This window comes from Mirounga angustirostris, unplaced genomic scaffold (assembly GCF_029215605.1).
Source record: "Mirounga angustirostris isolate CCGP_5_RB_7025 unplaced genomic scaffold, mMirAng1.0.hap1 SCAF_1, whole genome shotgun sequence".
NCBI classification, from domain to species: domain Eukaryota; kingdom Metazoa; phylum Chordata; class Mammalia; order Carnivora; family Phocidae; genus Mirounga; species Mirounga angustirostris.
This window is the reverse complement of record NW_026991709.1, coordinates 160,949,038-160,975,937: the sequence shown is the minus strand read 5'-3', so window position 1 is coordinate 160,975,937 and position 26,900 is coordinate 160,949,038. Positions and strand designations below refer to the sequence as shown.

The 26,900-nt window shown below is 41.6% G+C and overlaps 2 protein-coding genes across 7 annotated transcripts in view; one reads left to right on the top strand and one right to left on the bottom strand.

Moving 5' to 3' along the window:
* Positions 1-470: 470 nt before the first annotated feature.
* On the bottom strand, positions 471-13,501 carry LSM3 (LSM3 homolog, U6 small nuclear RNA and mRNA degradation associated). The gene is made up of 4 exons (XM_045904266.3): positions 13,329-13,501; positions 11,760-11,870; positions 9,047-9,142; positions 471-873 (listed from the first exon to the last, which is right to left on the bottom strand). Exons 1-4 carry the CDS (start codon positions 13,347-13,349, stop codon positions 793-795), a joined length of 309 nt encoding a protein of 102 aa, XP_045760222.1. The 5' UTR covers positions 13,350-13,501; the 3' UTR covers positions 471-792.
* A 51-nt stretch (positions 13,502-13,552) lies between these two features.
* The window catches only part of XPC (XPC complex subunit, DNA damage recognition and repair factor), a 39,070-nt gene continuing 25,722 nt past the window's right edge, over positions 13,553-26,900 (top strand). For 3 of the 6 annotated variants that reach the window (XM_045904260.3, XM_064591528.1, XM_064591525.1), the window contains exons 1-3: positions 13,553-13,743; positions 19,187-19,370; positions 21,732-21,850. In XM_045904260.3, the coding sequence (XP_045760216.1) occupies positions 13,641-13,743; positions 19,187-19,370; positions 21,732-21,850 (406 nt within the window). In that variant the 5' untranslated portion in view covers positions 13,553-13,640. Of the gene's footprint in view, positions 13,744-19,186; positions 19,371-21,731; positions 21,851-26,900 lie in introns of those variants that run through there. The other 3 variants (XM_064591527.1, XM_064591532.1, XM_064591535.1) reach the window with 3 other exon arrangements.

Sequence of the window (26,900 nt, the reverse complement as noted above, 5' to 3'; positions counted from 1 at the left end):
GTGGGAAAATGTTCTTTGAGTCATAAAATGGGCGGCAATGGTAGAGATGACCAAGCTGAACCACACAGGTATATTACCACTGGAGCCTGACCTCAGAGATAAATCGAAGTAGAAGTAACAGAAATCATGCTTTGTAGCTCATGGCCACATTTACAATGGCATGGTACCACCCCCACACCCACCCACCCACTCAACCTGTTCTTTGGGTGCTCTTCTCTGTGCTCTTATGACATCCTATATGTGCATTATTCTATCAGCACTAATCTCCCTGTCCTCCAATTGTTGGTTTAAAGAACTGCCTCCCCAGAAGACTCAAAGGAAGGACACATATTGGCAAAACTGTAGTTTTCAGTACTCCACTTGGTGCCTCAAACCTAGCAGATGCACAGATAAATGTGTACAAATAAAGTCAATGTAAGATGTGTGCTTGCTTTAAAGAAGTCACAAGACAGGAGACCACATTAAAAAAATATATCAAAAAAGGAAACATCAAATTTAATTTAAAGGGAAAAAATCAGAAATTGAGAAAACAACAGAACAAATCAATTCCTGAAAAAAAGAGTTCTGCATCTTGGTGATCACATTTATTGAAAGGGTTGGAAAAAAATTAAAATGCCCTTTAGCTTAAGAATTTTTTAGTTATCTGCAAATCAACTCGTTTCAGGAGTGGAAGAATCCTTGGTCATTTCTGAATATCAAAATTTACGCAGGTTTCTCTTCTGAATGTCTTCTACATTTAAAGAGGCAATCATACAAAAGCTCCTATATTCCATACATGATAAATTCTTTGTTTCAGCCAACTCTTAATGGAGGGGCAACTAGTACAACACCATCTCCCCGGACAAAAAGCATTGGAATATTCCGTTTTGTTGACTGGAAGAGGAAAACAAAGACAGAACACATTTATACAGATACATAGTAGTAGTATATATTTTTTGAGAAACTTGAAAACAAAATAAAAAATAACATAGATTCATCATAACACATACTGATTTAAAAACCTGACCACTTACTTACCTTTGTAGCACAAAGAACCACTGTATTAACTGTTTACTTGTTTGTCCTTGATGTCAACAACTGGGGCAAAGACTGGAGCTATCTACCAAAATCCATTCTTCTCCTCTTCCTGGCACATAGCTAGACTACATTACTAATGTTCCTCTGCAAACAGGTGCAGCCATGGGACTGGGTTTTAACCAATGGGAAGTAAACAAAAATAAGTGACTGACCCATTAACATTCTATGAATGCCCCTCTGTGGTCTTCCCCACGTAACTAGATGGGACTCAGATGATGAACTCTGGAAATGGCAGAACCATAAGACAGAGAAAGCCTGGGTCCTTGACTGAGTACCTGGAAGAAAGCTATCGTGCTGAACTCAAACTCCACTCAGGACTGTTATGTGGGTGAGAAATAAAATTCTGCTGTGCTGAGCCATTAGCTGTTGCTTCCGTGTGCCCTGCACTCAATATGTAGAATGAATACCTTGGGGCAGTAGCCTACAGGTCGAGCCTTGGGCAGTAAGGAAACAGATATGGAATATCTGAAATCCTCCTATGCCTTAGAAAATGTAGGGTACAACTGTTACCTGCAATGACTTGGAAACTAGTCTAAGGGCCTCCCAAACCCATAGGTTCTAGGGGAAGAGGTTGGAAAAAGCCAAATGTTAGTTGCTGATGCACTCAGCAAGGCAGTTTAAGAGATGAACCCAGGCAAGAATGAGCTGGTTTTCAAGAAAAGATTACAAGAAACAGGATTCACAGGGTTCAAAAAGCCAACTGTTTTTGGATCCCAAACTGTAGACAATAAACAGGAACAAAAGCTTTGAGGACTAAGCCCAGTTAAACCTTCTCAGTTAAACAAACTAAGCCCTGAGGCAAGGATCAGATTAAGGGTGCTGCTTTCCCACCCAAATTTACTTTAGCAAATGGCCGAAAGGTCAACATTAATTAGACGGAGAGGGAGAGGAACAGAGGGAAGAAACCAAAGAAATAAAGGCATCGACAGGCCATGTTTAGGCAAGAACTTTGACTGAGGTTACTGGCCCATAGAATTTATTGGAAGTGAACAGATCAGACACAGATGAAGTCCTAAGCTTTTAAAGAAACTGCATTCAAAGAAACTATTTCAGTCTTCCACCATAAGCAAGAACTTGGTTGTGAAAACTCTGCAGCCCCCATTTAGGGTGGCCAGATTTAGCAAATAAAAATGTAGATTGCTCAATTAAATTTGAATTCTAGATAAACAGAGAAGAATTTCTTGGTGTAAGTATGTCCCAAATATCACATAGGACACACTTAACCTAAAAGACATTACTTCTACTACCAGGACAGGAACATTTCACACATCCCCAGGGGATTCTGCTGTTTCCATTCCAAAGAGAGGTTTTTTTTGGCGGTTTTCCTGTCCCTGCTCTGCAACAGAGGATGTGGGAAGGGCAATGGTAATTAATCCATCCTTTTTAAGTTCTAGGAATCTATACCACAAGTGACCACATGTAGATCTGACAGAGTGAACTGCCTCTCTGCCAGGCAGAAAATATTAGTAATAGCTGTTGTAGAGAGCCAGATGGAGTCACTCATGTCACGCAGGGGCCTGCGTCAAGCAATGACACGAGCAGCTAAGTGGACTGCAGCTACCAGATTATTGCTGAGACCAGCACCAGCTGACGACACCCCAGGACTGACAGCAAGCAGAAGCGGAGGAGGTCTGCAGGGGCCCGAGACTGATTAAATCCCTTTAAAATGAGAGGATTTTTGCAGCCAACTGTCAGACTCCTCAGACATGGACCCCTCCGTCTGACCACTTCAAAAAGGTAGCTGCGGCTGAAGGCTCTCTGCCTGACTGATCTCCACACAGAACTGAGCTCCTTCACTGAACATCAGAAGCAGCAAGTGCTGAGAGCTGACCCGGACGAGACCGAGGCCTTATCTCCCCTGCGTGTCCACAGACTGACCTGGCGTTCGATTCGTTCACTTCCTGCCCTCTGTGTTATCTTGTCTGTCGTGTGGCTTGTCTTATGTTCTGTTTTGTGTGTCATGTAAGAAGCCAAGTTAATCACGGGGTGAAATGTCATTGAGTTTGGAATCCTGAACCTGCTTAAAATGATGTTAACCTTGCTTTGTGACTGAATAATCTGACATTGTGGAGAGACACAACTTGCGTGTCTTCAGTGTGCGCCTTTATAGTGTGCTCATGATGGCTATGTTTTCATAACTTTTTTTAAAATGTAAAAACTATGTTTTATGAGCTTCTTGGGTACTGGAACTAACATAAAATAACCCCTCACACTAAAATTCAAGTAATACTTGTAAGTTTAGTATACGAAACTCAAGTACACTTACTTGTCACTGTCACCGAAAAAGTGATCTGACTCTTCCCTATAACACACTCTCAGGGCAGTGGCTCTCAAATTATAATGTGAATAAAGAATCACCTCTTTAATAGCTCCTAAGGTGGTTTCCTAGGCTCCAGGCCCAGAGTCTCATTTAGTAGGTCAGGTTGTGGCCCATGAGTTTGTATTTCAAACACAGGCAAGGGTGATGCCAATGCTCCCTGCTTTAAGGAACATACTCTGAGAATCGCTCTCCAAGAAACAAGTGTCATATGACTGCTGTCAATTATGAGGCAGTTCTTCCTTCTGGCTTCCTTCGAGCTGCAAAAGATGCATCTCGTTCGAGGACAGCAAGTTTAGGGAAAGAGTCTGTGCTCATCAAAATAACTGATATATTTTACTCAAATTCCTTACTCGGTGGTCATATTTCTGAACTAAAAAGTTCCTTCTCTTCCTATGGAATCCACTTCATCTGCAATGATTCTCCATTAAGAAGAAATGATAGTTTTCTAGAGATTCAGTGAACAGAAATGAACACGGCAGCATTTTCCAAGGCAAAGTAGCTTCTACAATTGCCCTTAATGATCCCCATGCTTCCTGGTGTTCACACCCTTGTGAAGTCCCCTCGCTTTGAGTGTGGGTGAAACTTATGCCTTGCTTCTAACCAAAAGAATGCTGCAAAGGTAATGGGATATCACCATCATGATTAGGTTACATAAGAAAGTGACTTCCATCTTGCTAGCCAACTCTCTTGCTAGGTTTGATGAAGGAAGCTGCCAAGTAGTGGAGACCCATGTGGCAGGAACTGAGGCTTTCTGTTCAACAACCCTCAAGAAAATGAATCCTGCCAACAACCATGTAAGTGAGATCGGAAGCAGATTCTTCCACGGCTGAGCTTCAGATGAGACTCCAGCCCTTGTGTAGCCTCATCAAAGACTCTGAAGCAGAAGACCTAGCTAAGCTGTGTCTGGATACCTGACCTACAGAAATGGTGAGGTAATGAATGTATGTGCTTTTAAGCTTTTAAGTTTTGGGGTAATTTGTTACGTAGCCATATGTATTCTTAAGAAAAAAGTACTGTGGGGGCGCCTGAGTGGCTCAGTCAGTTAGGCATCTGCCTTCGGCTCAGGTATGATCCCGGGCTCCTGGGATCGAGTCCCACATCGGGCTCCCTGCTCTGCGGGAAGCCTGCTTCTCCCTCTCCCACTCCCCCTCCTTGTGTTCCCTCTCTCACTGTGTCTCTATCAAAAAAATAAATAAAATCTTTAAAAAAAAAAAAAAGAAAAAAGTACTGTGGTTATATAAATTTGGGAAATACTGCATACTATACACTTTTTTGGAGATAGTAATGTCAATTTGCTTTAACCTAGGCCTATTTTACTGAGCTGTTAGAATTATACATGATGTATATAAATGGATAGCATAGCACTTGACATCAGCAGGCACAAAGGTTAGTTCTCGAACCCCTCCCATTTCCACTTGTTTACTATTAGAGTAAGTTTATGTTATGATAGAATACTTTTCCGTATCTAGTGTTATCTCTCTGAACCTATTTTGCCTAATTGCTCACATTCAAGGCACCCACAATTTTTCTGTATAGTGGGCACTTTCTAAATTAGATTTTAAAGCCCACAACAGCAGGGACCACGCATGGTCTGCCAGATCCTAGAGATTTAGACTAGGCAGTCTACCCATGTAGCTCAGCTACTGCTGAGATCTCCAGAAGAACTAGTGCTATCCTGCTACCTTCAAGATTTCACTGTCCATCAATTCCACCATCAACTACTTTGAGCCCAAGGCCCTAATACATAGAACTGAACCCACCAGGCTTTGATCCAGTTAGGCTGGCGCTGGAAATCCTTACCATATCTCTTCCTAGCTGAACTTGGGTTTCCTGGGCTAGAAAGGGGGAAATAACACCGCTGGCCTCACTGTTATTGGATTAAGTATAATAAAACCTGTAAATCTTTGGCCCACAGCAGTTATTCAACATGTATTAGTTTCCTTTCCCCCCTTTCTCTATTCTCTTCCTGGATATTTTCTCTCTTTTATCTCTTTTTTTGTTCTTCGACTTATTATTTTTTTACTTTACTGTGGTGTGAAAGCAAAAAGCATTCACAAGTAACTGTACTTTAAAATTTGAATTTTGTTCTTTTCCTGGGCTTAGTAATACACAGTACGACACTCTCCCGTGATGCTGGGGAGTGGCAGCAGCCGCAGCTCCCAGTCAGCCATGTGATCAAGAGGTTCAACAACCAATACACTTAAAACCATTCTGTTTTTTACTTTCAGTACCTTATTCAATAAACTACATGGATTATGCAACACTTTATTATAAAATAGGCTTTGTGGTAGACGATTTTGGGCAACTGTATGCTAATGTAAGTGTTCTGAGACATTTAAGGTAGGCTAGGCTAAGCTACGACATTTGGTAGGTGTATTAAATGTATTTTCAACTTATAGTGGGTTTCTAAGGCTGTAACCCTACTGTAAGTAAAGGAAAATCTATATTTTGTTATCTCTACTTCCTCCCCTCCCCCATATTCCTCTAACAACCTGCACATATACTCATCACCCATAGCTAACATGGCACTATGGGGAACAGAATGAATAATGTCCTGGGCTCTGCTATCAAATAGCTCACATGATGAAAAGGGATATAGAAATGAAGAGTCAGTAAGATCAATGTCAGCTGACAGTGCCAAAGGCTGGAAGATCCAATCAAAGGAGGAAATGACCAAAGGAAGAAAGAAGGTCCAGATGGTCAGAGAAAGTGTCACTGAGGAGTTAGGACTGAGGCAGTTCTTGAAACAGGCTTTGCAGGAAAAGAGACAAGGGCAACATTCCAGTTAGGGGATACATTATGGGAAAAGACATAGAAGCAGGACTACAGAGGGCACACTCTGAAGACAGTGAGTGGACCAACGTGGCCAGAGGAGTCATCAGAGAGGAGACTAGAAAGTTTCAATCACACTGTGGAGGTTCTTAACCTAGCCTGAACTTGTGCTTTGCTCTATAAGCCATAGAAAGCTTTAAATGTCTCTAGGCATGACTGTAACAAATGAAAGCATTATTTGAGGACAATTACTTTTGCAATTGTTGTGCATGGGCTGAAATGGAGGTGGACATAAAGTGAAGTGCCTGAGCTAGAGTCATGGCAATAGGAAAGAAAATGACACTTTAAATCAGCATGAAGGAAGAATCAACTGAATTATTTATTGATCACTGTGACTGAAAAAGAGAAGTCCAAGAAAATTCTGCAATTTACGGTCTAAATAACAGAAAATCATGAACAGAAATACGGAATAGAGAATGACTTTTTTTTTTTTTAAGATTATTTATTTATTTGACAGAGAGAGAGACAGGGAGAGAGGGAACACAAGCAGGGGGAGTGGGAGAGGGAGCAGAGGCTTCCCACAGAGCAGGGAACCTGATGCAGGGCTTGATCCCAGGACCCTGGGATCATGACCTGAGCCAAAGGCAGACGCTTACCAACTAAGCCACCCAGGTACCCTGAGAATGACCTTGTTTTGAAGGTGAAGAACACTAGCAATTTAGCTTTAGATGCACTGAGTTCAAGATAACATCCAAAGTAAAAATATTTTCAATTAGAATACTGGATATGAAAGAGTGAAGCTCAGAAAAGGAAAGAAACTGAAGACACAGATTTATCCACAATCATAATGGCCACCAATCACCACATGCCAAAGCTTTACACACACCGAATTTAGTGCATCTTGTTATAATCCTGGGAGGCAGGCACAGTTGTCATTTTACAGAAGCCCCCAAGGCTTAGGAAGTTTCTATAACTTGCCCAAGGTCATGAAACTAATCACCAGCAGCAAAAATTTGAGCCTAGATCTGTGAAGAGCTCAAGCTTTGGTGCTGTACTGATTACTGGTATGGACTCATGGCTTATCACATATGATAGTGACTAAATGACATGTCTGAGGGAAAAAAAAAATGTAGATCAAAATTTTAAAGCCCATGTTCACAGGGAGAAAGAAAGAAAATTTGCAAAGGAGTCAGCAGTGGTTGAAGACAGAAGGAAAGCCAGGATAAAGCAGAACTACAAAAACCAACAAAGGCTAACAGTTGAACACTTACTATGTGCCTGTGGCTAATCTAAAGGCTTTTCATGTAACCTCTCAATGAATCCTCAATAGCTGTATAAAGTGGGTCCTATTACCGACCCCATTTTATAGACAAGGGCACTTTTCACAGACAGGTTGGGTAGTGTGATACAATTAAATAGCTGGTACGCAAGGGAGTCAAGATTTAAATCCAGTCCTACCATCTGAGTCTACATTTTAAACCACTGTGCTCTAGGAGAGTCAGAGACTGGCTTCCCAATACTTAGAAGACTTAACTGTGATGTTCTCTTTTTATATTTAACAATGAAATATGCCAAGATTCAGAAGATCTGCATAACTCCACAAACTAATATTTTCCAAATGACCAGTGCCTGATGTTACAGAATCCTGCATTGTAAAAGATCCACTGAAAGGACAAAGGTAGACCGATGAATTTGCATATAGTAAGAGTATGAAAAGTTCACCGATAATGGTCTCAGATGCCACACTGCAACTAACCGTTTTTTTTATAAAGATTTTATTTGTTGGCACCTGGGTGGCTCAGTAGTTATGCATCTGCCTTCAGCTCAGGTCATGATCTCAGGGTCCTGGGATCGAGCCCTGCATTGGGCTCCCTGCTCCTCGGGAAGTCTGCTTCTCTCTCTCCCACTCCCCCTGCTTGTGTTCCTGCTCTCGCTCTCTGTGTCAAATAAATAAATAAAATCTTAAAAAAAAAAAAAAAGGTTTTATTTGTTTATTTGTCAGAGAGAGAGAGCATAAGCAGGGGGCGTTGCAGGCAGAGGGAGAAGCAGGATCCCCACTGAGCAAGGAGCCCGATGCGGGACTCAATCCCAGGACCCTGGGATCATGACCTGAGCCAAAGGCTTAACCAACTGAGCCACCCAGGCGTCCCACAACTAACCTTTAAGAAACTACCACCTGTTGAGTTTTAACGTAGCATCAAAGGCAAATATCCACAAAAAATACTCCTCCTTTTTCTAACTACCTCTCTGTGAGGCTGTATTTTCTTCAACTATAACATATCATGACAGATTAAATGCAGAGAAAGATGTGAGAATCTAGATGTTATCAATTAAGCCAGGCATTAAAGAAATTTGCAAAAAGGTAAAACAAAGATGCTTCTCACCATTTTGTTTTAGTAGTTATTGTTAATAAGAATGTTACTTACATTAACATGTAATAGGCTTACTATTACTTTTAAGGAGTATTTTTAGAATTTCTCAGTTTTAGTTTTTATTATTGACAGCTCAGATCCACATCAAACATAAGAACACTGTCCAGCATTACTCATATATTAGCACACATAGGCATCTTACACTCACATGTATCCATGAATACTGGTAACCCTATGAAGTAAGTGGTAGTATTCCTGCTTAAGAATGAGGAAATTAAATCTGCCAAGTTAATTCCCTGGCCCAAGGTACCCCAGATAGGATGTGGCCACACCAGGACTGGAAACCAGGTCTGTCTGACCCCAAAGCTTTTGCTTTTGATTGCTATACTTTACTGAGTCCAATTAGGTATCAAATCATGACAGGCTTCCTGTAAGTAGTGAGAAGCTGTTGGATACTAAGAACAATTGACATTTTAAAAGTGAGGAACAGAACTGCATGACTTACTTTATATATCTCTTCGTATGTTTCCTCATCAATTTCTATAGTAGTCACAGTTTCTTCCACATCTCCCAATATCATATTTAAATGCTGATCGTAAGCCTAAAGTGGAAAGGTGAGGGACCAAAAAATTTAACAATCAAATTAAGAAACAATGAACAGGTCTTCTGCACAATACTTATACCACAAACTTTTATACAGAAGTAAAATATAATTCTGCTAGTAATACACTGTTTCTTCACAAATTATTTCCAGTGATAATTTAATTGACCTGATAAAAATGCAAAGCTGTTTATATTGGCCCAAAATGAGTTTACTCAAAATAATTTGAAATTATTTTTTTTTAAAGTGTCCACCCTACTGGTCATCCACGGCAGTCACATCATTTATAATATTTAATTATGAAAAAAAAGCAAATTCATCACTTCTCAGTAGACTTCTTTCAATTCCCTCTGTAACAAAATGACAAGAAAGAGGCAGTAAAGGAAATAAAATTCTTTAACTGCTAAGATGATGGTACTGTGGTCTCCCAAAGGCATAAGACACTGCCCTTCAACCCTCCCTTGTCCTATACTAAACACCACCATGTAAAGTAAGTAGCGCAACACCCTGCCCACTTAAAACCTAGCCAAAATAAACTGTGTTTGGCACTTGTGGGCTCAATCAATAAATGTTGCAATTCTGATATTCAGGGATGTCCTCAATCCAAACTCCAAAGCTCATATATTTTACTAAAAGGTGAAACTCCAGGGGCCTTGTTCAGAACCCACTTAAGCTTACTTCTAACAGTGTTAAATGGTTTACCAGCTCACATCAAAATAAAAGTAGCCCATCAGCCATGTGGGGAAGTGGAGCAAAGCACACTAACAAGAGCAAAAATCTATACATGAGGGCCAGAAAACAAACACACAGAAGGCTGGGGGCCATTGAGTATAGAGGCAATCAAGTTTAGCAGGGAACTGAAGAAGCCTCCGAGAGCTTAAACAACATATCCTGGGGTGTCTGTCGACATGCCACTGGCCCACATGATTAAGCAATTCTATTTTTCTTGGCAAAGTTGTCACTATTCCATTTCCTGGGGTTCCTCTTCTCGTAAAGCTAGCTGTGTATTAAGACTACTGTCTCCCTAGGTCCCTACTTCCTTTCCAAATACAAGAGGTTCTTTACCTTTAGGTTTTACGGAAGGTGGAATCAGCGTACTTAAGAGTAGGGCTGCAGTCAGACCGCCTAGGTTCATATTCTGGCCCTCCCTTTACTGGCTCTGTCACCTTAAGCAGGTAACTTCACCTTCCTGAGCCTGAGCTTCTTCAAATGCAAAACAGGACTAATGAGTATCTACCCTCATAGGATTATTATAAAGGTTAAATGAGGTATTACATACAAAACACGTATTTATTTATTTTTTAATTATTTGAAAGAGAGAGCGCGCAGGAGGAGGAGCAGAAGGAGAGGGACAAGCAGACTCTGCGCTGGGTGTGGAGCCTGAGGTGGGGCTCAATCCCACAACCCTGAGATCATGACCTGAGACAAAATCAAGAGTCAGATGCTTAACTGACTGAGCCACTCAGACACCCCCATACAAAACACTTATAATAAAAGCACTTGGCATGTAATTAATGCTCAATAAATATTAGCTATTTTAAATCACTTTAAGATAGAATGGCAGTAATAAAAACAATATACTCAAGAAAACAACAAGTTGTCAAGAAAAGGCAAAACATTCAGTGGAATAAATTATGAATTATATTCATAATTATGAATTATGAATAAATAGGACCATTTCAAAGGACCAGTCCTATAGAAATATTTGCAGACATACACAAAAAAATATATACAAAGATACATACTACAGCATTATTTATAATAGTAAGAAATAGAAAACAATCTTAAAAACCACTATTACCATATAAAGAATTCTATACAGCCATTAAAAATAAAGGAGACTTATACATACTCATGATCAATAATTTTCAAGAAAGATTAAAGAAAAAGGTGCTCAAAAAGATGTATAGTAAGATCCATTTTTATTTAGAGGTGGTGTATACAGTGCAAATATATGCATGTGATCACATATATGTATATGTGTGGAAATATACAGAAAAGATCTGAAAGATGACAGACCCATTTTTAAGTGGTTAGCAAAAGAAAAAATGGGATTTCACCTTTTACTCTATGTACTTCTGGGCTATTTAATTTTTCTCACAAGAAAACAAAAATTTATGTACATATCAGTAACTGAAAGAACACTGAAATAAGAATGGAGTAAATGTTATTTACAAATAAACAGAAGGGAAAAAATGAAAATGTTCTTTAATAAACACATCATTTTTGTTGAGAAAAATAGGAACAGGGGCGCCTGGGTGGCTCAGTCATTAAGTGTCTGCCTTTAGCTCAGGTCATGATCCCAGGGTCCTGGGATTGAGCCCCACATCGGGCTCCCTGCTCAGCGGGAAGCCTGCTTCTCCCTCTGCCACTCCCCCTGTTTGTGTTCCTGCTCTCGCTCTCTCTCTCTGTCAAATAAATAAATAAAATCTCTTAAAAAATATGAATAAAAGGTAGTTGTCTTTCGCTTGTACAAATACAAGTGACCTACCTTTCTCTCATCTACATTCAAAATACTCCTCTACATTGGACAGTGTTTATATTTCAAAGGAGTAGGGTTAGGAAGGGATGACAAGGAAATAATCTGATTTCAAGGTAATTTAATAAATTTACTTACATGTAATCTGCCTCGAAGCTCTCTGTCATTTCTCATTTTCACATAAATTCGCTCATCCAGGCTGAGCCTGATGAGATCCAGGGGCTCTTCTACAGTGTTGGTAGTTTGTTGCTGATAAAAGAAACAGGCTTAGTAATATAGTACTAGAGAGTGCAGTGTTCAAATCATTGCTATACTGTGTGACTGTGGGCAAGTTACTTAACCCCTCTATGCCTCAGTCTCCGAACCTGTAAAATGTGAGTAATAATAGTGCCTACCTAATACTGTTGCTATGAGGCTTCAATGACATTATGAAGGCCTAGAACAGAGTCTGGATCATAGTGCTATATACATGAAGGCTGAAACATACATATACAGGAAGGAGTTATACAGCAAAATAATCATGACTGTACTTTGTTTCCTCAAAATCCAAACTGCCTGACCCAATTTCAGTTATAGGAAGTCACTCTCTGAGCCTTTAACCTTATCTCAAATATCATTTAGTGATTTGAAAAACATTAATGATTACCACACACTAATCAGAATGCTAAGGAAAGATGAAAGTTTGAAGGAAGATTATGGGTTCAGTTTGGGTCAGGTTGAGTTTAGGGTACCAACTGGCCAGCAAGATGAATATATTGAATGATGGTTGAAGGCACTAGCTTTGAAGTCAGGCAGTATGGGTTCAACTCCTGAATCTGATACTTATGAATTCACACCAGTGAAAAGATACCAGTATCTTTTCTTCTATATAAAAGAAATATAAGTTTCTTTTATAATTAATTAATTATTATTAATTAATTTATGAGACAGCACGTGCTGTCACATACAGAGGGGCAGAGGGAGAGACAGAATCTTAAGCAAGCTCCATGCCCAGTGCAGCTTGATCTCACCACCCTGAACCGAAATCATGAGTCAGAGGCTTAACCGACTGAGCCACCCAGGTGCCCTGTGATACTTATGAATTCAGATTAAAAATCATGCCATCTCTAATTATCAGCTTCCCTGTTTGTAAAATGAGGAAGCCCTATCTTCCCTTCATGATTCTTTTGAGTATTAGATGAGCTAATATATTAAATCAACATATTTAATGTATTTAAAATAGTACCTGGCAATCTGAGAGTACCTAGAAATGGTTCTTGTTATTACCAATTAAAGAACTGTGACAGATCAGGGCTAAGATGACTTTGAATCATCCAAACGCAAGGGACGGTTGAAGCCAGGAGTTGTTAAGATTATTCAAGGAGAGCTTCTTCATTGAGTACATTAGACTAGTGGAGGTATGTGACCGAATGTTACAAGCTCTACAGCCTTAAAAAGCTAGTGGGGGGAGGGGGGGAGCCAAACCTGACCTGAACTGGTCCCCATCCCCAGTTAAACAGGTGTTTGTTAAGAACCAGCTAACTACTAGATTAGGATAGAGAGGTCAGTCCCTGCCCTCAAGCAGTTCATTCTAGTGGGGAGAGGCATATTAACAAATACACAGTAATTCTATAACATATACACCACAGAGCCCTAGTGCTCCTTTAGCGGCACCAGGACTGGTAGTGGAGAGGCCGCTTTGGAGCGAGCCCCTCAAAACTCACTCACCTGATCCACGTCGTCCGCCATGTTTCAAACCCTGCGCCCTTTCCCGCCTCTCGCGAGAGTACGCGAGCCCCTCACTATTATCTCAGGAAATGCGAAAATGCCATGCGCCGGAAGGAGAAAGAAATCCGCTACGCGCCGTCTTGCTTCGTACGGTTTGTATTGGTCATTTGATGCTGGGGCGGAGCTTCATGGGCGTAGACTAGGTCTGTAAGGAAGGGCGTGGCCGTGCCTGATCCCGCTTGGGGCGGAGTCGGCGCTCAGCTTCCCGCGGTGTTGGTGCGTCGCTCTCGAAGGGGGTCTTGCCCGGGCAATATGGTTCGGAAGCGCGCGGCCGGTAGGAAGCCGCAGGGACGCGAACCGTGCGGCCGGAAGGCCAAGGGCGAGAGCATGGCCGGGCGTGAGGAGAAGGAGGCGGGTGAGAGCGAGACCTAGCCGGGCTTAGGGGGAGCTGCTGGAAGAGGGCAGGAGGCAAGGTGTGGGGAGCGGGGAGGCCGGACTCCTGGAGGTGGGGGGCAGAGGCTGCCCCGTGCCCATCTGCCCGGAGGAGACGACGTTACGACTGCAGGGGGAGGCAGGCGGTTGTGTCGCTGGTCTGGTCCTTATCGACGTCGCTGTGCTTTAATCCTCGCGAGGAGTGATGCGCCCGGGGCGATTCCCCTGGAGCCCTACCTGCCCATTGGCTCTCCCGCGTAGCCTCTTTCCTGCTCCCTGTTGCCCACAGGATACAGTCCAGCCTCCTGCAGATGCACAGGGCTGACTAGGGAAAAAGGCATGGCAAGTTATTTTGTGGCCCCAGAAGACGGATGGATCAGAGTGCTGTAGTGTGCGGCCCCCCAGAATAATGTCTTCAGTTAAATCTCACCCCAGAGTTACAGAGTCGATCCAACCTGACTTCTCCACCTGGATATCAAATAGGTTTTTAAAATATTTGTCAAGGGCAAAGCAAAACTCTTGATTTTTCCCCTTTAAACCTGTCCCTTCCCCCACCTTTTCCCATTCAATAAATGATCCCTTCACCCACTTGTTAAAGTAAAGCCCTCCTTTTCCTTACACGTACCCATGTAATCCGTCTGTATCTCAAATCTCTTCACCTGTCTTTATTTCCATGGTCACAATCCCTGCCTAAAGCCATCGTCACTTTTCAGTTGAACGATGACAGATGCCTCTTTACTGATCTCCCTACTTCCCTTTATCCCCCTGCAATGGTTTTCCCACCCAGCAGCCCAAGTGATTAAAAAAAAAAAAAAAAAATCGGATCATGCCATGTTCCTACTTCAAACCTGGGGCTTCCGATTCATTGCTCTTGGCCTAAAATCCAAATTCTTTACCAATGCTTGCAAGACCTTACATGATTTGGGTGCTGCTACTTGTTGTCTCCTATGACTCTTTTCTTTGCCAAATACCCTCCTTAGTGGTTTCCTTTCCATCCCTCAAACATGCCATGTTATTTCTCACCTTGAGCCTTTGCCTTTGATGTTCCTTCCTCCGTGGCTCTAGGGTGGCAGATTTCTTCTGTTCTTGAGAATTCACACCGCTTTCAGTGCTTTATCTAAGGTGATCTTCCCCAGGTACTCCTTATCACAGGCCCTCACAGCCTTTGTCATATAATGTAATGATCTTGTTAATTTATTTGCTTCTTTTTTGATCGCCTATCTTACCACAATTTAACTTTATGAAAACATGTTTTATTTTTTGCTGTGTCCCATATTGTTCTCTCCTTCCCTGCATTTATTAAGTGCTCAATAAATATCTTAAATAATTGCATAATGCATGCTGTAGAAGGGATTTCTGAGGTTCCTAAAATAACCTGGATAGATAGGTAACCAGCAAGGGCTCCTATGACACTAGATTCAATAATCCTGTGATTCTTTACGTAAGTTCATCATCCATTAGTAAATAGGCAAGTGGAAGTCATTTCTAAACTTAGAAAGTGATTTACCTCACAGTTAATGCTACAAGTTCCATTTTATTCATTTACTCATTCAGATAACATTTTTGGAGTACCTAATATGTGCTGCGCACAAGCTGGTTGACATGGGAGATAGAGATTACTTGGAGAAGCTTAGAGTGCTGTAGTATTGACATTTATAAAAAATAGTCAAGAAAGTGTGATATCTTGGAAGAAGGTAGCAGGCTTTGTGGCTTCTGAAGGAATAATCAAGTTTGACTGGAGAGATTGGGAAATGCTCTCTGAAGGAGTTATGTTAGATCTGTGACTTTGAGAATGGGTAACATTTCAGCAAATGGCTGTGAAAAGGGTTTTTATTCCAGTCAGAGGGAATGTATTCTGAATATGTGGCAATTCAAAAATTAAAAGTTGTGATCTGATGGAAATTCCACCTGCCTGGGTACCATTCCTTCCAGCTGAACAGTATCTGGACGCCAAGTTGGTGCAGCTCCAACACTTCGTAGTTGTTTATGTGCACTTGCATAAATTATTTTGGACAGTTTAGCCTCTCTGAAGCTCATCTCTGAAGCTCATCTCTGAAACATAATACTGTCTTTCAGGGTGGTTGTGAGTTTTCAGTGAGATAGACGCTCCTGCCATGGTCCGTGTCAGGTAATCAGATGGGCTAGCTTCTATCAGTTCAGCTTAGGTGTAGGCAAGCATGCACCCAAGCTTCACTGAAACTCAGCCAGAGGAGCTACCAGTAAGTTCCCAAGGCAGCTTCCAGGAAGAGTTACAATCTCTGCTGTGGTTGGGTGGAGGAAAAATCTGGTTGTGGTTTGGGCTACAGTTGACACTGACTCGATGACCTTCAGTGTAGTTTCTAACAGCACCTCAGTGCATGCCAAAGAAAGTGACACTTGGCTGCATTCAACATTTAGGGTCAAAGAAAACAGTCTTTCACATTATTTCCTTGTTTCTATTAGGGCATCTCTAATTTCTTCATGTTTCTTCTCTGTGTTAATGCTTTCATTGATGTGAATCATTAATTCCTTCAACAAACATTTACCGAGCACCTGCTATATCTAAGGACTATTCTAGGCACTGAAATTCTAGTAGTGAACAGGACCGGCAAGGTCCCTGCTCTCATGATGCTTACAATCCCTGGGGAGGGGTTGGTAGGGCAGACAATAAAAAGTTAAATAATTCACACGATGATGAGAGTTACGAAAAGAGTAAAAGAGGTAGTAAAACTGACGTGGTGGGGAAGAAGCAGCTAAGAGTCGGTGGTGAAGGGAGGCCTTTTTGAGGAGGTGATATTTTGAACCAATTACTGAGTGTCCCAAAGGAGCTATTCAAAGGAAGTTCTCAGGAAGAGTTCTAGGCAGAGGAATCAATAAGTTTAAAGACTTAGGAGGAAATGAAATGAGCTTGGCGGGCTGGCTGGACATAGTGAGGGGCAAATAGGAATTGAGGTGGGAAAGGTGGTCAGGACCCTTAGTTTGGAGACCCAGTTAAGGAGTTTGTATTCTAAGTGCTATGAGATACCACTGGCGGTTTTAAGCAGGTATTCTAAAATCTCAGTAGAAGGCCAGTCACACCCAAAGTGATAATTCCTGCCTTTCTGAAATTACCACATTGAGCTCAAGGAGACTGGGTAGGTAGCTCTAGATCTTGGAGAGTCCTAGGAAATAGCCTCTGGATTCTCTGGGACCCCAAAAAATGTAAAGAATTTTTTAAAAAGTAAGTATTACAACTATCCAGAAATAATGGTATATTTCCTTCTAGTCTGTTTTTCTAAGTAGTGGAAACCTTATAGTAAAAACAATTTTGCATGCTTAACATTTTATCATAGGTCATTTTCCTTTGTCTTAAAAGATGACTGATTTATATTGCAATGTATGTACATAATGATATGTCATGGTTAGGCATTCATATTTTAAAAATCTGGGGGTATTACGGTAGTCCCTCTCCTTATCCGCAGGGATGTATGTTCCAAGACCTCCCCTCCAGTGGATGCCTGAAACACGGATAGTACTGAACCCTATATATGCCGTTTTTTTCTATAGGTACATGCCTATGGTAAAGCTTTATTGACAAATTAGGCACAGTAAGAGATTAACAATAACTAGTAATACAATAGAACAGTTAAAACTGTACTGTAGTAGAAGTTACGTGAATGTGTTCTGTTTTGCTCAAAATATCTTATTGTGCTATACTCAGCCTTCGAATTCTTACGGTGATGTGAGATGATAAAATGCCTAGTGATGGGGTGAATGGGGCATTGTGACGTAGCATTGAATGGGGCATTGACCTACAGGAGATTGTCAGAAGGAGGATCATCTGCTTCCACACTGGTTGATCCCCGGTAACTGAAACCACAGCTAAGGGAGGATGACTGTATGAAAATAATACTCTGGAAATTTTTTTGATTCACCGTTTTTTGTTTCCATTCTTGCTCCGTTCTTGCCCCCCTTTTAACTCCTCTAACTCTCTTCAAAGCAAAAAGATTTACACAATTGTGCTTTTTAACCAACCAAATAAGTTTGGTGAGGAAGAAATGGTTCCTTTGAAGTATCCTCCCACGTAGTTTAGTAAAAATGAAGTGTTTCACATCTTTGTTTCACATCTGTTCATAGAGGGCTAAAAAGCGTGAAAAGATCCAGAAATCCTGATTTCAAGGACATGCTACTCAAACTGTCAAGTCATAAACCTTTAAGCAGCTTCTGGCCTTGGAATAAGAAGTATCTCCAGATTCTAAAGAATTTTGAAATTGTGTTTCTGTTAAAATGTTTAAAACATTAGAATGCATAAATTCCTTTTATAAAACATTCTAAAGAAACTGAACTGAATCAGTGATTTTATCTAGTGTTAGAACAAATGCCCCTCTACTATGAGAAATTTATTAAAATTATGATTTTATTTAGATCAAAAGGGAGAGCTTTTCCCCCATGCAAGAGTATATTCTTGGGGAATATAAGTATCTATCTGTAGAGTCGGTAGGACAAACCATAAATGAAAGGAATCAATATGATGGTAGGTTAATATTGCTGCTGCTTTTGGAACCTCAAAAAAGGCTAAAGTATTTTTGTTTTCCAAAATTAACTGAAGCAGAGTCATGCAAAGGCAAAGGAAGATGCTTTATTTCAGATTCAGAATTATTTTTATGAATATATTTGCAAAATAGAAGATATTGTCCCCTGCCATGTTATTTATTCTTTATTGAAAATTGATTTATTAATATGTTAAGAAACAGACCATACCTTTAGATACCCTAATTTAACTAAAGCCAGCAGCCTGTGCATTTTTAAATTTTCCCTTTAACAAAAACCAACAATTATTTTTAAGGAAATAAAGGTATTTTTTAAATTATTACTGTCTTTTTCCAACCCTAAGCTTGCTGAGATGGTTGGTATATGAATATACTTTAGGCTTAGATTGGAAAGGTTTCATGAAGTATGTTTTGAGCAGGGGTTTGGTTTTGAAAGATAGCAGAAACATGGATTAGTAATAGTAAAGTTGGTGATAAAACTTGGACATGTTTATGAACTCAAAACGTTTCACTTAATAGTGGGTTACTCCTAAAATAACTAGTCTTGGCAGGTAATAAATAAGCAAGGTATTACTTAGCAGATTGATGTATTTTTCCTTCCTGGCTATTAGCTGCAATTTGAGATTTGGAAGCCAGATTTTACTGGATTCATGTGGCAGTCCGTGTTACCCCACGAGGGAGTGGAATAAAACCCTGATAAAGGAAGCCAGTTTTTACTGGGAGTGCAGGGTGTAAACTGGGCTGGAGGAAGGAGGAGGCTGGAGGCTGCTTGTGGAACAAACCAGGGACGGTGCCCTGGCGATGAAGATGGGGTCTGGAGGGAGATGACAGAAGGGGGCTTTTCATCACTTGCCCGTGAAAGCACACCGCCTCCGCCTTTCCTGTGTCCCTTACCTCGTGTTCTGTGTGGTCATCTAGATGTCTTGGAAGACAAGAAACCTCTAAAGAGGAGCCTTCTCTCCAAAGTCTCACAAGGCAAGAGGAAGAGAGGCTGCAGTGATCCTGGGGGTCCAGCCAAAAAGAAAGTGTCCCAGGTGACTGTCAAATCTGAAAACCCCAAGGTCGTGAAGGATGAAGCCCTCAGCGATGGGGAGGAGTTCAGGTGAGATGGCTGAAAAGCTTCCAGCCACGTCTTGATTCTGCCCTCCGGGAACTGTGAGTCTCTTTTAGCTCATCTCTGGGATCTGTGCAAAAGATGGGATCTTTAAACTCCTCCAGCTGGAGCTCAGACCACTAGTAAGATTCTTCTTAGCAATTACAGTAGGCCCTTGACCAACCAGGTTTGAATTGCATGGGTCCACTTCTACATGGAGTTTTTTTGATAAGTACAGTAAGCACTGTAAATGTAGTTTTTCTTGCGATTATTTAAAAAATAACGTCCTTTTCTCTAGCTTACTTTATTGGAAGGATGCGGTATGTAATACATATAACATACAAAATATGTGTTAATCAACTGCAAGTTATTGGTAAGGCTTCCAGTTAACAGTAGCCTAGTAGTAGTTAGTCGTTTTGGGGAGTCGAAAGTTCTGTGCGGAGTTCTGACTGTGAGCGGTTGGTGCCCCAACCACGCATTATTCAAGGGCCAGCTGTATATAGTTTGCCTCCCAGACTTCTCAGATGACGAGAGCTGGCAGAAAGGGATTTATCTGTGGTTACATAGCTAGACGGTGGCAAAATCCAAATGAGACTTAGGCCTTCGGACTCCTGGTCCAGTGCTCTTTCTACTGCGCAATGATAACTACATACCTAAGATACTGGCCTGCCATTCCAGCTTTCTCTTGTACTGCTCTCCTCAAGTTCACTCTGCTCCCGCCCAGCTGGACTTCTTGTCATTCACTTGCCACATGCTCAGACTTTGCTACTTCTGAATCGTGCTTGTTCTTCCTTCTACCTGGAATGCTTTCTTCCACCTTGAAGATGTGGATCAGAATCCATCCACTCGACAGTCTTCATTGGTTTCTTCCCCTTTTCCCCCTCTGATTTCTTGCACTTATTTGTGCCCAGGTCACATACCCCTGCTTACTACCCTGCAAGCTCTCCGAGGCCTGGAACCATGCCTGGTTCATTCTTGTAGGCCCTGTGGCATCTAGGGCGGGGCCTTTTGTTTGGCAGAAACCGAGCCAGGATTTTTGCAGTTGAATGAACATGCATAGTAATACATTGGTGAACAATGACTGCAAGCCTAGTGAACACTTGACTGTCCACTTGCCAGGAAAGTTGTGTGGAGGGGAGGAAGAGGAAGAACAGAGAGGTAGTAGGTCCTTCAGAAACCACTCTTCCGTCTTAGTGCTGGCTTTCCCAGCAGCCTGCAGTCCTGGCCAAGGAAGGCAGCCCGGGGAAGGGCCAGCAGTAGACAGGAGCCATGAGAAAGCGTGGGAATTTTGCCCTCAAGGTCATCTCTTCTTTTCCCTTAGACTTTTCCTGTGAATGCACGCCTCTGAGCTTCCTGCTTCCCGGTTGCCTCTCCCCACTAGTTGAATTCTTTCTCCAGAGAAATCCACATACACATAGACCAGGATGCTGCCGGTTAAAGCTCTGGGCCCCCCTTTCCCTCTCCACTGAGTTGACTGCTGTCAAATCCATAGCGCATGGACATTCCCGCTACGTTTATTCTAAGGAGAAATTTTTGTTACTGTGGTGTTGAAAGTGGTTGCAAAGAGAATGTGTGTATTTTTAGAGCTGAAGACTGAGGCTCGCTTATTTTAAATGTCTGAGCTCAGATCTTAGATGATGTTCTCACTTGATACCACACGTCAAGACCTTACAAAAGCTAAAAGTAACTGTGCTCTAAACACGTTTTATGTATGAAATTACGAAAATGGATTACATATTAGCAACCATTGCATCTTCAGCCAATATTCAGCTAGCTGCTTATCTGTGTAGTTACCTACTTAACCAGGTAGCTATCCATACTTTTGTTGTTATTTGTGACATACCTGTGTATGGACAGATCCCCACATACCTTGAGGTTAGAATTCTACCAGCTTCCATTTCCTTACATCATAGAGGTGGGGAGAAACAGTGATCCGAGTTGGCTCATGGTATGAGTGGCAAACGTGAATTCCCGCTTCTTCAATGTGGTGTCCACCTGTGCATATATAATACACGTCACAGCTTTTACTTCTGGAACTTGCATTGTTGTTGTGGTTTCTTCTCACTTTTCCTGTACCACTTCCAGGCACGGCTGTGTTTTCCCTCACACGGCTCTAGGCTGTAAGTCCATTGCACTCTTTCTGTTTGACAGCACATCTAGTATTAGACTGATGATCAGAGCACGTCCTGAGGAGCCCTTGAGACTCACAGTGATGGAGGGAATGAGGTTCAGAGCTCACCCGTTATCTTTAAATAATTGCAACAGGTTCACAATAAATAGAAGAAAGAGTCCTTAGGATTCCATTTAGCTTAAATGTAGCATGAGGAGGTATGAGCCTTCTTCACCTTCCCTCCTGTGATCTTTACACAGGGACTTCGCCAGTGCCCGGAAGAAGTCACACCCCCCACAGAGAGAGGCTGCTGTGGACAAAGGCAGCTGTGAAGGAGACAATGAGGAAGAAAGCGAAGATGATTGGGAAGAGGTCGAAGGTAAAACATCATTGCTGTGTGATCCCGTTTTTCCATTTGAGTCTGCTTGGAGTCATGTCATTTAGTTGCAATTCCGTTGTTTCCTTTTAAAACTAAATAGGACCAAATAAGGTTCCAGTAGGGACTTGCTTTTGATGCAAGGAAGAATTCATGACCAGGTTACCAAAGAAGGCTGTATATTCTCTTCCTCTTGTGGCTGTCAGTGGAGTAGATTGTGAAATAGAGAGGCAGCATCATCTTGTAGAAAGCGCATGGGCTTCGAGAGTAGTGAGATCTGGGTTCAGAGCCCAGCCTTGCCACTTGTATAGCTGTGTGAACAAGTAAATCCACCCGTCAGAGTGGAGTTTTTTCACCGATAACAGTAAGCATTGTATGCTCACCGTGAGCTGTTCACAGGCTAGGCTGCAGGATTGTAGTGAAGGAAGAAAGGTTTGCAAATGTAATGGGCCTAAAGCATCATATGCTCACAATAAATGGCAGCTAATGTTATCATCCCTGACTCCTTCTGTCTAGCCTAACTTTATCCCAGCTTTTGATTTTGAAAATAATTTTTGAAAACCTACAAAAAGATTGAAAATATAGTACATTGGAAATGTAGTACATAGACTCTTCACTTAGATTCAGTAACTGACATTTGCCATAGTGAATGTATCTTTCTCTCTGTAAATATGTATCGTGGAACCATTTGAAAGTGAGTCGCAGACATCCTGGCACTTCACTTGTAAATACTTCATGCGTTTCCTGAGAAACGCATTCTCCTGCATGATAAAATATTTTCACACTTAAGAAAATGAAAAGCCGGGGGCGGAGCAAGATGGCGGAGGAGTGGGAGACCTGGATTTTGTCTGGTCTCAGGAATTCAGCTGGATAGGGATCAAACGATTCTGAACACCTACAAACTCAACAGGAGATCGAAGAAAAGAATAGCAACAACTCTCTGAACAGAAAAGCGACCACTTTCTGGAAGGTAGGACGTGCGGAGAAGTGAATCCGAGGCGATATTCGGGAGGATAGACGGCAGGGGAGGGGGCCTCCGTCTGCCGCTTCTGGCAAGTGATAGAGCCGCGGAGCACAAAATCGGAACTTTTAGAAGTCGGCTCCGCTGAGGGACGTCGCTCCAGTGGCTCAGCAGGGGTGGAACCCTCGCAGGACAGTGTGGTCTCAGGACCCTCGGGGTCACAGAAAGACCAGGGGTGCCTGAGTGCGGCAGAGCTCCCAGGTATCGGAGCGGGAAGCCGGCTGCAGAGACGGAGCCAAGGCGCGGGCTCTCAGCTCAGAGTTGCCATAAACCATGATCCGCGGCACAGTCGGGCCACTGCTCCTCCAACAGGGACCCAACAGGCGGCAGATAAGGGGAGACTCCCCTTCTTCCCCCGGGAGGAGAGGTGTGGGAGCGCACCGCAGGAATCTGCTGGATTTGGAGACTCCACACCGAGTCGGGTGCCAGAGATAGAAACGCTCAGTCACAGGCTGGGTGAGCACGGAGTGCGGCCGGAGACCGGGGAGACGGGAGTGACTGGAGGCTTTTCTCTGTGGGCTTACTGAGGAGCGGGGCCCCGAGTTCTCAGCTCCTCCGGGGCGGAGATTGGGAGGCCGCCATTTTCACTCTCCACCTCCAAAGCTGTAGGGAAAGCTCGCAGGGAACAAAAGCTCCAGAGAGCAACCCGAGCAGATTACTCAACCCAGACCGGGCAAGGGTGGGGCAATTCCGCCTCCGGCAAAGATATTTGGGAACCACAGCAACAGGCCCCTCCCCCAGAAGATCAGCGAGAACAGCCAGCCAAGGCCAAGTTTACCGATCAATGAGAACGGCAGAACTCCAGCGCTAGGGGAGTGGCTTTTTTACCGTGATTCTTTAGTCTTTCAAAGTTAATTTTTTTTTTAACTGTCTTTTTTTCTTTTTTTCTTTTTTAATTTTTCTTTTTCCCTTTTTCAACCAACATCTTATCAATCCCTTTTTTAAAAAACATTTTTATTTTTCATTTTTGCAGTCATATTCTATCCTTCATAGTAGTTACCCTTATTTTTGGCATATATATATAAGTTGTTCTCACTTTAAAATTTTGAGATAGTTTCTTCTAACAGATCAAAATATACCCTAAATCTCTAGTGTATGGTTTTGTTCTTCTCTCCTGCCTGATCACATTCTCTGCCTTTTTTTTTCTTTTTTTTTTTTTAAATCCTCTGCTTTCTTTTTTCAAACAACTTCTTATCAATTCCTTTTATAAAATTTTTTATAATTTTCATCTTTACAGTCATATTCTATCCCTTCATCATATCAATCCTTATTTTTGTACATATATAAGTTTTTCTTTCTTTAAAATTTTGGGGGGCACTTTCTTCTAACAGAGCAAAATACACCCAAAATCTAGTGTGTGGCACTGATCTATGCACCAGCCTGATCATATTTGATCATATTCTGTTTTTGTTTTTATCTTTTTTTTTTTCTTTTTTCTTTCTTTCCCTTTCTTTTCCCCCGGCTTCAGGTCTTTTCTGATTTGTTTAGAGTATATTTTCTGGGGACGTTGTTACCCTGTTAGCATTTTGTTCTCTCATTAATCTGTTCTCCTCTGGACAAAATGACAAGACGGAAAAAATCACCTCAACAAAAAACAAGAGGTAGTACCGACTGCCAGGGACCTACTCAATACGGACATTAGTACAATGTCGGATCTAGAGTTCAGAATCATGACTTTAAAGATACTAGCTGGGCTTGAGAAAAACGTGGACATTATTATAGAAACCCTTTCTGGAGAAATAAAAGAACTAAAATCTAACCAAGTCGAAATCAAAAAGGCTATTAATGAGGTGCAATAAAAAATGGGGGCGCTAACTGCTAGGATAAATGAGGCAGAAGAGAAAATCAGTGATATAGAAGACCAAATGATGGAAAATAAAGAAGTTTAGAAAAAGAGAGATAAACAACTACTGGATCACGAGGGCAGAATTCGAGAGATAAGCGATACCATAAGACAAAACAACATTAGAATAATTGGGATCCCAGAAGAAGAAGAAAGAGAGAGAGGGGCAGAAGGTATATTGGAGCAAATTATAGCAGAGAACTTCCCTAATTTGGGGAAGGAAACAGGCATCAAAATCCAGGAAGCACAGAGAACCCCTCTCAAAATCAATAAAAACAGGTCAACACCCCGACATCTAATAGTAAAACTTACGAGTCTCAGAGACAAAGAGAAAATCCTGAAAGCAGCTTGGGAGAAGAGATATGTAACCTACAATGGTAGAAACATTAGATTGGCAACAGACCTATCCACAGAGAACTGGCAGGCCAGAAAGGACTGGCATGATGTATTCAGAGCACTAAACGAGAAAAATATGCAGCCAAGAATACTATGTCCAGCTAGGCTGTCATTGAAAATAGAAGGAGAGATAAAAAGCTTCCAGGACAAACAAAAACTAAAGGAATTTGCAAACACGAAACCAGCCCTACAAGAAATCTTGAAAGGAGTCCTCTAAGCAAAGAGAGAGCCTAAAAGCAACATAGACCAGAAATGAACACAGACAATATAGTGTAACAGTCACCTTACAGGCAATACAATGGCACTAAATTCCTATCTTTCAATAGTTACGCTGAATTAAATGGACTGAATGCCCCAATCAAAAGACACAGGCTATCAGATTGGATTAAAAAGCAAGACCCATCGATATGCTGTCTGCAAGAGACTCATTTTAGACCCAAAGACACCTCCAGATTGAAAACGAGGGGGTGGAAAACCATCTATCATGCTAATGGACATTAAAAGAAAGCTGGGGTGGCAATCCTTATATCAGACAAATTAAATTTTAAACCAAAGACTGTAGTAAGAGATGAGGAAGGACACTATATCCTACTTAAAAGGTCTATCCAACAAGACAATCTTAACAATTGTAAATATCTATGCCCCTAACATGGGAGCAGCCAATTATATAAGGCAATTAATAACAAAAGCAAAGAAACACATCGACAACAATACAATAATAATGGGGGACTTTAACACCCCCCTCACTGAAATGGACAGATCATCTAAGCAAAAGATCAACAAGGAAATGAAGACTTTAAATGACACACTGGACCAAATGGACTTCACAGGCATATTCAGAACATTCCATCCCAAAGCAGCGGAATACACATTCTTCTCTAGTGCCCATGGAACATTCTCCAGAATAGATCACATCCTAGGTCATAAATCAGGTCTCAACCGGTACCAAAAGATTGGGATCATTCCCTGCCCATTTTCAGACCACAATGCTTTGAAACTAGAACTCAATCACAAGAGGAAAGTCGGAAAGAACTCAAGTACATGGAGGCTAAAGAGCATCCTACTAAAGAATGAATGGATCAACCAGGAAATTAAAGAAGAATTTAAAAAATTCATGGAAACCAATGAAAATGAAAACACAGCTGTTCAAAATCTTTGGGATGCAGCAAAGGCAGTCCTAAGAGGCAAGTATATAGCAATACAAGCCTTTCTCAAGAAACAAGAAAGGTCTCAAGTACACAACCTAACCCTACACCTAAAGGAGCTGGAGAAAGAACAGCAAATAAAGCTTAAACCCAGCAGGAGAAGAGAAATAATAAAGATCAGAGCAGAAATCAATGAAATAGAAACCAAAAGCACAGTAGAACAGATCAACGAAACTAGGAGCTGGTTCTTTGAAAGAATTAACAAGACTGATAAACCCCTGGCCAGACTTATCAAAAAGAAAAGAGAAATGACCCAAATCAACAAAATCATGAATGAAAGAGGAGAGATCACAAACAACACCAAAGAAATACAAACAATTACAAGAACATATTATGAGCAACTCTGTGCCAGCAAATTAGATAACCTGGAAGAAATGGATGCATTCCTAGAGATGTATCAACTACCAAAACTGAACCAGGAAGAAATAGAAAACCTGAACAGACCTATACCCACTAAGGAAATTGACGCAGTCATCAAAAATCTCCCAACAAACAAAAGCCCAGGGCCAGATGGCTTCCCAGGGGAATTCTACAAACATTCAAAGAAGAATTAATACCTATTCTTCTGAAACTGTTCCAAAAAACAGA